The sequence below is a fragment of the Limtongia smithiae genome (genome assembly GCF_038497785.1).
Source record: "Limtongia smithiae strain NRRL Y-17922 unplaced genomic scaffold V1518scaffold_6, whole genome shotgun sequence".
NCBI classification, from domain to species: Eukaryota; Fungi; Ascomycota; class Lipomycetes; order Lipomycetales; family Lipomycetaceae; genus Limtongia; species Limtongia smithiae.
Genome location: NW_027117627.1, coordinates 642,183 through 654,324, shown reverse-complemented (window position 1 = coordinate 654,324; position 12,142 = coordinate 642,183). Strand labels below are relative to the sequence as shown.

General features: G+C 57.3%; 5 protein-coding genes across 5 annotated transcripts; 4 read left to right on the top strand and 1 right to left on the bottom strand.

Moving 5' to 3' along the window:
* Window positions 1–585: 585 nt before the first annotated feature.
* V1518DRAFT_438051 (uncharacterized protein) lies at window positions 586–2,745 on the top strand (the record flags this gene model as incomplete). Its single annotated transcript, XM_066906346.1, has 2 exons — window positions 586–2,584; window positions 2,618–2,745. 2 exons carry the CDS (start codon window positions 586–588, stop codon window positions 2,743–2,745), a joined length of 2,127 nt encoding a protein of 708 aa, XP_066759551.1.
* Window positions 2,746–2,974: 229 nt separating this feature from the next.
* Window positions 2,975–5,938, top strand: V1518DRAFT_417289 (uncharacterized protein). Its single transcript, XM_066904253.1, has one exon. It carries the CDS (start codon window positions 3,168–3,170, stop codon window positions 5,550–5,552), a length of 2,385 nt encoding a protein of 794 aa, XP_066759550.1. The 5' UTR covers window positions 2,975–3,167; the 3' UTR covers window positions 5,553–5,938.
* On the bottom strand, window positions 5,634–6,838 carry V1518DRAFT_417288 (uncharacterized protein). Its single transcript, XM_066904252.1, has one exon. It carries the CDS (start codon window positions 6,579–6,581, stop codon window positions 5,742–5,744), a length of 840 nt encoding a protein of 279 aa, XP_066759549.1. The 5' UTR covers window positions 6,582–6,838; the 3' UTR covers window positions 5,634–5,741.
* Window positions 6,701–8,060, top strand: V1518DRAFT_417286 (uncharacterized protein; the record flags this gene model as incomplete). The annotated part of the gene is made up of 3 exons (XM_066904251.1): window positions 6,701–6,964; window positions 7,018–7,261; window positions 7,320–8,060. Coding segments are annotated over 3 exons (1,015 nt in total), but the record flags the coding sequence as incomplete, so codon positions are not given.
* A 6-nt stretch (window positions 8,061–8,066) lies between these two features.
* V1518DRAFT_284120 (uncharacterized protein) lies at window positions 8,067–9,603 on the top strand. Its single transcript, XM_066901067.1, has 2 exons — window positions 8,067–8,354; window positions 8,408–9,603. Exons 1-2 carry the CDS (start codon window positions 8,307–8,309, stop codon window positions 9,359–9,361), a joined length of 1,002 nt encoding a protein of 333 aa, XP_066759547.1. The 5' UTR covers window positions 8,067–8,306; the 3' UTR covers window positions 9,362–9,603.
* Window positions 9,604–12,142: the final 2,539 nt, after the last annotated feature.

Below are 12,142 nucleotides of genomic sequence, written 5' to 3'. Positions count from 1 at the left end.
GGCACATCGCACGTGACGTGCATTTCTATGCTATACACGTTGCACTGTGTCCACGTACAGTGCCAGTTTCACACTCCACATAGACCGATTGTAGCTCCTCCTCCCAATAATGCTGCGCGCGCGGGCTTCCCGGGCAGCGTCGGTGCTAAGTATGTTGTGCGCGGTGTGGGCGATAGAGTGCGCATGCTGACGCGAACAGGTGTGTTGCTCCTCGTCGTCGCGCTGGTCGGCCATGTCGCGGCTCAGCAGGTCGTTTTTCAGAGACCGCTCGATACAGAGCCTCCTGTATCGTCTGGTGTGAGTGTATCCGACGCTGGTGCAGAGACAGACTCCGCGAAGATCGCCGAGGAGGTGCAGAACGCACTCGCGCTGCTTCACAAGATTGACCAGAATCGGCGGCGCGGGCTACGAGACGCGATGATGTTCGTGCCGGACGTGTCGCCGGTGCAAATTGAGGACTATTACAGTTCATATCTCGACAATTACGGAGGTACCGAGGATACCTTGGCTGAGGAGGCGAGTGGTGAGGACGACGAGGACATGGAGGAGTTTGATCACACGTCTGGGCTGATCCAGAAGCTCGTGATGGGGTCGGCGCAACTTGCGCGGTTTCTGCAGGCCGAGTCGCATGAGGACACGACCGCATACGCGGAGCACCAGTCGTCGTCTGCAGGCGAGTCGGCTACGACAACTACAGCCGGCACGAAGCCTTCGAGTATGCCGAAACACAGGCGCCAGACAAACAAAGCGCTGCTCGATCGCGCAGTGAAGCTACTCCAAAGTGCGGCGGCGCAGAACAACGAGGATGCGCTGTATCTGCTCGGCGAGATGAGTTTTTACGGAAACTACACGTACCCGCGCAATTACACCGCCGCAGCGGATTACTACCACCGCTTGTCCGAGACTGCGGGGAATGCCACAGCGCAGCACATGCTGGGGTTTCTGTACTCCACTGGTATGTTTGGCGAGACGCAGCGGGACCAAGCCCGCGCTCTTATGTACCACACGTTCGCGGCGTACGGCGGCAACACGCGCTCGGAGATGACGCTGGGGTTCAGGTATCACACTGGGATAGGCACGCCGCGGAACTGCGAGAAGGCGGTGCAGTTTTACAAGCGCGTGGCTGATAAGGCGATGGATTACTGGCGCACCGGGCCAGCAGGGGGCAGGACGCTGGATCGGCATACGTGGCGGCTCGCAGACGACAAAGGCGGTGTGTACGGTGAAGGCGCGAGCGAGAGTAGCGCGGGCGCGAACGCACGCAAGCGTTCGTTTTCAGCGTCTGATTCAGCGTCGTTCGACGACGTGCTGGAGTATTTGCACTACATGGCAGAAAAGTCGGACATCGACAAGCAGTACTCGCTCGCGCGGTTATACTACGGTGGCACGCGCTCGCTGCGACGGAATTACGTCGAGGCGATGAAGTATTTTAAGGCGGTTGCGAGACATTACTGGGGCAAAAATGGAAAGCCCAAGCCGGGGGCGACGCGCTCGATGCAGGGGTATGAAGGCGAGGCCGCAGGTTATCTAGGGAGGATGTACCTGCGCGGTGAAGGACTCGCGATGCCGGACCACGCGAAGGCGCTGCAGTGGTACAAACTTGGCCTCGAGGTTGGGGATGCGGCATCACAGAACGGATACGGATATATGTACTTGAAAGGACTAGGGGGGCTGAAGCAGAACACGGCCAAGGCTGCGGAGTACTTCCGCACCGCTGCGGAGAATGACTTCGGGCCAGCACAAGTGAACATCGGGAAACTGTTTCTCGAGCAAGGCGAGGTTTCCGCGGCGATTCATTACTTTGAGCTGGCGGCGCGGCATGGACATATCGAAGCGTTTTACTATATCGCGGAGACGTACAACCAAGCACTGGGCCGAGAGCGGTCGTGCGGGATGGCGACGATCTATTACAAGTTTGTCGCTGAGAAGGTCGAGGAGCTGCAGAGTCCGCTGGCGTGGGCGCACGCGCGGTACGAGGCTGGCGACTTCGAGTCCGCACTGGCGGGGTTCATGATGGCGGCGGAGCAGGGTTACGAAAGCGGGCAGGCGAATGTTGCGTTTATACTCGATCGGGACAAGTCTGCGATCAGCGTTTCACGCGTGATTGGGTGGTTATTGGACACGATGGATACTGCCGAACGCACGGAGGATGACCACAAGATTGACGAAATTGACCGGTTTATCGACGAGGTCGCGCTGATATACTGGACGCGGGCGTCCAAGCAGTCGAATGTGGACGCAACGGTGAAGATGGGGGATTACTACTTGAAGGGGATCGGGACGGAGAAGGACTACGAGAAGGCGGCAGCTTGTTATCAGGCCGCAGCGGAGTACCAGCAGTCTGCGCTTGCGCTGTGGAATCTGGGGTGGATGCGCGAGAACGGGCTGGGAGTCGAGCAGGACTTCCATCTGGCGAAGCGCTTTTACGACCTCGCGCTGACAACGAATGCGGAAGCGTACTTACCCGTGACGTTGTCGCTGTGCAAGCTGCGGCTGCGGTCATTCTGGAATTCGCTTACCGGCGGGAGTGTGAACGGTATCGGCGTTGATGGCGAGGACGCGGAGGGAACATCCGGAGGTGCGGGTAGTGGCGAGGACGCGGGAAACGCGGAGGTAGGCGGGAGCGCGCGACGGTGGAGTGTGCGGGAGTTGTGGAACCGAGTTTTTGACATGGGCGGGCGGGAAGAGGCGGAGGAGGAGGAAGTGCGCGGGTTCGGTGCGCGCGGTGGCAATTACCAGATCTAGTAAATGTGGAAGCTGGACACGCCGAACCTGTGATCCACAGAGATTGGATGTGACGGATCTGTGACCCGTGCCAGGGGCGGGTGCCTAAACGGGCTGTGCCAAGACCTGCCTACCCGAAAGGGCTAGTGGAGTTACCCAAAAGGTATTAGCGCTCCCGGGCTCATCTTACGTGCAGGGACCCAAAGCAGATGAAAGTAAACAGCAGAAATCTGCGCCTTCTGCCCCGAATCCTCTCTTCTCCTCCGCCGTCTTTGACCTACCGCCACCACTACAGCTCGCCACTGCTCGACCGCTATAAGATACCCGGATGCCGCGCTTCACTCATTAGCACGCTCCGTCCACTTCACTCACTCGCTCCGCATCGCATCACGCGCCGCACCACGCTCCTTACAACGTCACTCCTTCGCTGTTCGAACCCCACAATGACAACCTCCGTCCTCGCGCTCTTCTTTCTCGCTGTTGCCGCTGCCTCCTCTGCCGCCGCAGCACCAAACGCATCCTCCTCTCTCCATCTCCACAGCCACGTCGCCCAGCGGGCCATCCACCGACACCATAAGCACGTGACGCGGTCCACCACAACATGTACATTCCCTACCGACCAAGGCCTCGTCGCCGTCACCCCCGACTCGCTCAACGGCGGGTGGGCAATGTCGCCGGATCAGGAGTGCACCGCCGGATCATACTGTCCCTACGCGTGTCCCCCAGGGCAGCTCATGGCGCAGTGGGATCCGGCCGCGACGTCGTACACATACCCCGAGTCAATGTATGGCGGCTTGTACTGCAACGATGACGGGACTTTGTCAATGCCGATCACTTCTAAGGATTACTACTGCTACGATGGTACGGGCACGGTTTCTGCGTACTCAACCACCGACGACGTCGCGTTCTGCCAGACTGTTCTCCCTGGAAATGAGGCAATGCTAATTCCGACCTCCGTCGGCTCGAGCTCGACCACCCTTGCCGTGCCGGATGAGAACTACTGGGCCGGCACCGCTGCACACTACTATGTTAACCCCCCCGGGGTGTCCACGACCGACGGCTGTGTATGGGGCACCGACGCGAACCCATACGGCAACTGGGCGCCGTATGTGGCCGGCGCGAATGAGGACTCCACGGGTGTCACCTACGTCAAGATTGGCTGGAATCCAATTTACCTCGATGCTGGCGTGTCGTTCAGCACAGAAGTGCCGGACTGGGGTATCGAGATTGAGTGCCCTGACGGCGGATGCACCGGTTTGCCCTGTGGCATTGATCCGTCGGTGCATGGGTTGAACGAGTGCTACTCGCAGACGAGCCCTGGTGCCGGTGGCGCGAATTTCTGTGTTATTGGCGTTGCAAAAGGATATTCGGCTACAATGAAAGTATTTGCGGCATCCAGCTCCTCGTCAAGCACTACCAAAGTCGTGACTTCGTCTGACGAGGACACTGAATTGGCATCGGCCTCGGCTTCCGCGTCCGCTTCGTCTGAGGCGTCGTCTGAGACTTCGACTTCCTCTTCTACGTCGACGGTTACCACAACATCAACTACCTCCGTTGCGTCTTCTTTGACCTCGTCTTCGGCATCCTCGACCTCGACCACGACCATGATTACCACCGTTACCTCAAGCTCGCTCGCTCCGTCGATCACGTCGTCAAGCACGATCACATCCTCTTCGTCCTCGTCGACGCCGTACTCGTCTTCTGCGATCTTTTCAACCTCGCTCTTTGTCTCCCTGCCAACTGCGTCGTCTGGGTACACTGAGTCATCAGTGTATGCGGAGCTGACTCCCGGCTCGGTTTACGATGAACCTACTTCCAGCTCGGTCTTCATTGAGCCGACTTCGTCGTCGGCTTACGTTGCGCCTACTTCATCGTCCGTGTACGTAGGGCCGTCGTCGACTTTTGTCTACGTGTCGTCCTCGACGGTTGAATCTTCTACCTACGTGGAGCCCTCCTCGACTTCGGTTTTCATTTCGTCGTCTTCGGTTGAGACTTCAACCTATGCTGAGCCATCGTCTACTTTTGTTTACGTCGCTCCGTCATCTTCGTCGGTGTACATTGAGCCTTCGTCGTCATCGGTGTACGTTGCTCCTTCGTCTACCTACGTCTACGTCCCGACTACTTCGTCTTCTGTCTACGTCGAGCCTCTTTCGTCGTCCGTCTATGTCGCACCCACGACTTCCACCACGACCGTCATCCCCACCTTCTCGGCAAAGGAAACCACGGTTGTGTACTACACTGCTGTCGTATACGAGACGTACTCAGAGCAGCCGGAGGCGACTTCCCCTATTGAGTCATCGAGCTCGGTGTCTGTGACTACTGCGACATCCACTGTCTATGTGGCGCCGTCGTCGAGTGTGATTCCGTCATCGAGTTCTCCTGCAATCCCAAGCTCGAGCACTTCGCCGTCGTCATCGCCGCCAACCTCATCCAGCGCGTCGTCGACACTCTCCTCGTCTTCGAAGATCAAAGTGAGCTCGATCACGAGCGTGACGCGGGCAGGACAATACCTTGCGGTGTCGCCGTCGTCGAGTACGTCAACGGCAACGAGCTCGTCAAAGGCTAGTGCGATGACGACGATGCAGACATTGACCACTACCTCGACCCCTGTTCCCGTGTCTTCGTCGTCTTTGACGATGTCCTCATCCTCGTCGGAGGCCGCAGTAGAATCTGCAGCGGCGTCGGTCGTTGGGGATATCTCAGGCAGCAACAGTGGCACTGGCAAGAGCTCGTCGAGCGATGGCACGACCTCCGGTGCCGCGACGCTTGTGTCGTCGTCCTGCCTGGCACTGATCGCTGCGCTGTGCAGCAGCTTGCTTGTGCTATGAATTACCTAAAATCTATGAATATCTAGAGTTAAAATCTAGGATGCTGTATAATGATGTGATAACGAGTTTTTGATGTGATTCTTCTTTTTTGGACAAGGGTGTTTATTTATTTCTTGGTAGCCTGCGGGCATTTTGTGATAACAGGAGAATATACAAGTCTAGAGGTTGTGTATATGCTGTGTATGGTAACTAAGGCGCACAGTAGCCGCCGTCTATGATGATGTCGGTGCCGGTGGTGTATGTGGACGCGGAGGAAGCAAGGTACAAGTACGCGCCGACGAGCTCGGTGGTCAAGCCTTCGCGGCCCATGGGAATGAGTTTCCACCAGTCTTGTTTAGTCTCGCTAGAAAGATGTGCGGTGATCTCGGTAGTAATGTAACCCGGGGAGATTGAATTCACGCGCGCGAAACCCGCCCACTCGATGGCGAGCGAGCGTGCCAGGTGAATCACCGCAGCCTTGGCAGCGTTATACGGGGCTTGGTTTTGCGGGATGTTGACGATATGGCCGGACATAGAGCCGGTAATTATGAGCGAGCCATGGCCCTGTTGCTTGAAAATGCGGCCGGTGTATTTCGCGGTGTAGTAGACCCCGTTGAGGTCGACGTCGACGACTTTTGCCCATTGCGCGTCGCCGTCAACATCTGCATCAATAAGGGAACCTGCTGTCCACGCTACGCCGGCGTTGGCGACTTGGATATCAAGGCCGCCGAAATCGGAGTAAATAGCATTAATCGTCTCTTCCACCTCTGCGCGATCCGTGACACTGCACTTGTATGCTCTGCACTTGACACCATAGGTGCTAGCGATTTCGGCAGCTTTCCCGACGGCGGTGTCGTTGCCAGAGTACCACAGCGCGACGTCAGCGCCAGCTTGTGCGAAGGCGATGGCGACGGCGAGACCGATGCCGGAGGAGGAGCCGGTGACAGAGGCGACTTTGCCCTTGAGAGAGAACATGTCAAGGACGGACGACGCGAGGACAGGTGGTGCGGTCGGCAATGGGCCAAGGCCGGATGCATAGGTGGAGGCCATTGTGTATGAGGACGCTGAGGAAAGGAGGGGGGATGGGGGGACGCAGACTCTTATAGTCCACCAGTGACGACAGAAAAACGTGGGGGTGGATCGCCGAAACTTCAATTCTGGCGCTGCCACATGCAGAAGCAATTCTGCTTTCCTTTTCTGTCGCCCCGAGTATCTTCCTCCGTGTGTTTATGGTTTGAAATTGACGCGCCTGATGGCCTGAATCTTGATTCCCTTGGAGCGGAATGTGAACGCGTTTGTGGTGCTTTCCGTTTGCGGAATTCCGCGTTTGCCGTGCGGCGCGTTGGTTTCTCCGGCCGAGGCAGTGCTCCCCGCTTTCTGCTTCACCAAGCCGCCATGAAGATCGCGGACAGGACTTTTGTCGTCTCTGGAGGGTGTGTTATTACTTCAACTTGGGTCGAGAGGAGAAATATGTTAATGGTGCTAGGGTATCCGGCCTCGGGCGCGCGACGACGGCTGCGTTGCTTGGGCATGGCGCGCATGTCGCTGTGTTCGATCGCGATGGGCCACCCACTCCACCCACGTCCACGGCAGTGCGATATTACACCGTCGACGTGACCGATCCCGCCGCTCTTGAGACCGCAGTTGACGAGGTCGTTAGATGGTGTTCTTCGACCGAGAAGCATCTCGGCGGGGTTGTATGCGCCGCTGGTGTTGCGTGGGCTGAGAAAGTACGTACACCCGCCCCCCACCCGCACATCTCCTCCGTCATGCTAACCCACGACCCAGGCTCTAGATCGCGCAGGCGCACCCGCGTCACTAGCTCTCTTCAGGACTGTTGTCGACATCAACCTTCTCGGGACGTACCACCTCGCAACACTTGTCGCCTCACGGCTGTATACCTCCCTCCCCGCCTCCCTCCTCTCAGCCACCCCTGACTCCGAACGCGGCGTCATCATCCTCGTCGCCTCCGTCGCCGCGTTCGAAGGCCAAAAGGGCCAAACCGCCTACGCCGCCTCCAAAGGCGCGATCGCATCCCTCACTCTCCCGCTCGCTCGGGACCTCGCTTCGTTCGGCATTCGCGTGAACTGCATCGCGCCTGGTGTTTTCTCTACGGAGATGTCGACGGGTATGAGCAAGAAAGCGGTTGAACGGATTACGGAGATGTTGGAGTTTCCGGCGCGGTTTGGGAGGCCTCATGAGTTTGCGGAGATGGTGATTGCGTTGGTGGGGAATGGGATTATGAATGGCGCGGTTGTGCGAATGGATGGCGCGTCGAGGATGGGTAAGTTGTAGGGGATTTGTGCCAGTGTGTCGTTTGAGAAAGAGGTTGTGATATATGTGGCGGACTGGCGCTGGTTGTCAGTAAAATCGAACTGATCAGTAATGCCTCTAATCATAATCAAATACCTGATAATAATGATCTCTGCGACATTGTTTGACGATGAGTGCGAACTGTGAATGGAGTCAGCAGCGGCACGCGGAGAAAAGTCGGCCCGAGGACGCACGACCGCAGACCACGAACCACCCAATGGTCAGCACGCCTCACGCCAACCCCACATCCCTCGCGGAGCAGCAATCTCCCCGTCTCCACGCGGATAGACCCCGTAACTGCGCTGTTCGTCGCTAACACCGCTGCTAGCTCGCGGAGATAGATCCACAGGCGCACGTCGCTGACATCGTCATACATCTTCGCAAATACCGCTGCACTGCGTATATAAGATGGCGGGGGACGAGGCAATTGCACTCGTTGGATAACCAAGTTTGATTTGGACCATGACTTCTGCGGTTAAGAATTACATTCACAAGGTCGCAATCGTCGGGGTGCGTTGGGATTCATCAGTAGTGACCCATATGCATTGCTAACCACGGTCTAGGCGACGGGCAACAGCGGCTCCTACATGGTCGAGGCCCTGCTCGCGACGGGCAAGCACACTGTGACCGCCATTTCGCGCATGGAGAGCACCGCGACGGTACCCGATGGCGTGAAAGTCGCCAAGGTGGACTATGCCGACTCTGCGACGCTCGTGGCCGCGTTGACCGGCCAAGACGCGCTCGTAATGACCATGAATGTCATGGCGCCGTCTGATTCTGAGGCGAAGCTAATCACAGCGGCTGCGGATGCTGGTGTTAAGTGGATCTTGCCGAACGACTGGTCGCCGGATATCGCGGACGAGGTGCTGAGTAAGGAGATTTTTATCGGCGAGGCGAAGCGCGCGAATCGCGAGTTGATTGCAAAGCTCGGCAAGAGCGCGTATGTAGCAGTCGAGTGCGGGTTTTGGTACGAGTGGAGTCTCGCCATGGGCGCGGGCTACGGGTTCGATCTTGCCGGCCGCAAAGTGACCATGTACGACGACGGCGAGACCAAAATTTGCACATCCACGCTGCCGCAGGTTGGCCGTGCTGTGGCGAACATCCTTAGTCTCAAAGTCGCACCCGACGGTCCAGACGACACGACGCCGTGCCTGGAGATGTTACGCAACAAGTTCGTCTACGTCTCTTCATTCACTGTCAGCCAGCGCGACATTCTCGCTTCTGCCATGCGCGTGTCTGGAACAAGCCTCGCGGACTGGGATATCACCTATGAACCCTCTACCACGCGCTATGCGCGCAGTGTTGCGGAGATACAATCTGGCTCGCGTGCAGGGTTCGTCAAGCAGCTCTACACTCGCGTGTTCTTCCAAGACGGTAAAGGTAACGTCGAGAAGACCAAGGGCTTACACAACAAAATTCTCGGGCTGCCGACGGACGAGGATATTGATGTGTTCACAAAGATCGCATTTGAGCGGCAGTTGACACTTGACAAAATTGGCATGAACTTGCCGGCTTAGTGGTTTTGCTTGTTTGCGTGGTGATTGCTGGATTTGCGATTATGCCTAATATTAGCATACGATCATTGCTGTGTAAATAGCGCTTGCTTCACCGTGTAGTGCTCTGCGGTTAGCTCGCGGTTAGCTCTCCCTGTGGGCGAGGAAGTAGGATTCTGCGGGTGGCTCTTCCTGTCGGCGCGGAAGCGCAGATATCGCCAAGCTATGTCTCCGATTCCGCGAAAGTCAGCCTAGTTAGTCGCAACGCGCAGCACACGGGTGAAGTGGTCCAGACCGCAGTTCCGCATTACCATTGGAGACTTACAACACACGCCTTGTGTCCAGAGTCATGCTCATCTGTCGGTCGTTACTGCTGCCATATCAAGAACAGCGCGACGACGGCTTTCCCATGGTGGCGGCCGCCCGTCCACCGCCGCGACTACACTACAGTGCACTGATTGAACCCCTCGGAGCCACAGCAAGCATATCGCCGTAGTTCCGAGCATCCTAGTCGCCGGTGAGCTGAATTATCAAGCCAAGACCCCATAGCTCGAATGCGGCATTCGCATACTTGAGTGAGTAGTTGGCGGGCGGGCGGGCGATGAGGTCTTGGGAGTTCAGGCAACAACAAGTCGCAGCCCCGGGTAAGCATTTTAGCGAAAGTGCGACGCCCCGATGTGCCTCTTCTCAGTGCTACACCGGCACCGCACAGTTTATCTTGCTCCCCGAGGCAGCGTGCATCATGTTCTCCACCAATCGGCGGGACCACGTTCACGATCTGCGGGCCCGAGCTCGAAGACGGGGAACATGCCGATATCGCTCGAGAGCGAATGGTACAAGATGAATGCCGTGCTTGCTGTGGTCAATTCGGTGGCCGAGATTGCACGGACACCGGGAAGAGTTAGGGCCAATTAATGAATGAATAGATGGAGGTTGCATAGTTTGTCAAAATTGTATGATAGAGCCATATGGAGGTATGTACGATAGCACATCACGCTGCCCACGCGGAAAGTGAGGCGAGGGTCCAGCGTCGAGAGACGCCGTCCCAGAACTTCCATAAACAAACCCATAAATTAACTGAAGTATTGGTAATACGAAGAACGCGGTGGGACGGAAGTTTTGTCCGCGCTTCGCGTCTCGACATGTCTACATGTTAGCCTTCGTGCCTCCTCGCCTGCTCCCCCGTTCTCGCATACGCTATTGCGAAACCTCCAGCGAAGCCCAGCGCTAACTCCGCGACTTCCTCCGTGGATAAGTATTGCAGATATGTATTTCGACGCCGAGACCACAGCCGCCGCCTGAGAGGCCGCCGAGGCTGCCTACCTCGCCGCCATCGCAGGCTGCGCCGCGCTCGCCAAGGGCCTTAACAACACGCGTCGCTGCAAGCGATACCGCGACCAGTGCGAGATCAGGTAAAGGGCAGAGGAACGCAAGGTAGAACGGAGCACCGAAAGCCGCTCCGATGACGCCCTGGATCGTAAGCGTGACAGGGCGAGCAAGCGCCACGCCGCGAAGTACCAGCTGCTCAAGCTTGGAAATGCGTCTCTTCAAAGCACTACTGGTATTGTTAATGCGCCGGCGCCTGCAGATGCACCACCACAGGATCAGACCAATGATAGCTAAATGAACACTGGATAGTGTGTCATTCCCTGCTGAACTCACATGCTGCTGCCGTCAACACCACGCTAAATATTTCCGGTTAAGAGACATGTCTGCTCGAGGCGTCTGCGCGGGGTCAAGGCGGCGCTGTCTAGCGTCCCCGTGTCGAGACTGTAACAGAGTCCACACATGTTGAATTTGAAGGACACTTTTGATCACCGCCGCTGTTAATGAGCTAAGGCGGAGGTTTCAGTGAGTTTATGCGTTTATGGTCATAAGTTGTGCGGACCGTAGGAAGTCTTGAGTTCACGATCGATAGGTGAGACGACTGGGCGGCAGGTATTAGCATGCAATGATGTCATTCCATACGTCACCGAATTCGCTTTTTCTAGCTAACGACACCGGCAGTGAAGTGACTGCATGTGGCTGTGGTCTAAGACAACAGCTATGAGCTGCAAGGTGGGCTGTATGCCTATAGATGAGCTGTGCAGCGCGGTACTGGTAAAATGACTGGATCACAGCATATGCGATGGCAACTACACAGTTGGCGCGTTGGAAGGCGGCATGAATAAACCGTCAGCAATCAGAGGAGCCGCCTCGCCATGCGAACCAGCCTGCTTAAAGTTATCAGATCAACGGGGGCGCAGCACGACTAGAACTCGACAGGGAGTGCGCTTCGTACCCACCCGCCACAAACCCTAGCCGGTTCGGCCCGGCACACGGCATCTGAGCACACCAGCAGTTTAACGTGTGGCTACCTTGTCGGACTAGAATGCACCTGGTCATGAGACGCATCAGCAGGGACTCGCCGTCACGCCGGCCTGCGGTGGGCGGCACTGCGGTCTCCTCACTCGGCGATGACGTCATGGCACCGCCTACGGAAGTCGAGGACGGAGAGAGCGCCGACTTCCAGATTTCCGCGTGCTTTCTCGCACCTGTGGATCATGCGCACCGTCTGGTGCTCGGGGGATTTCTGAATTGCACGCAGGCGGTGGAGGCCTAACGCCGCCGTCTCTCGGACACAGCTAGCGCCAAGGAGTCCAGAACGCCGCTGGCGGAGTAGGGTACGGCTGCACTAGCCGAAGCGGCCAAAGCCGTATTAGGGCTCACAGGCAGAACGGCCCAGAAGCGGCATCTGAGGCGTGCAAAGAACGAACTTTAACTAGCACTGGGTAGGCTGCAGTTCGTTGTCCGCCTAGAACCAGG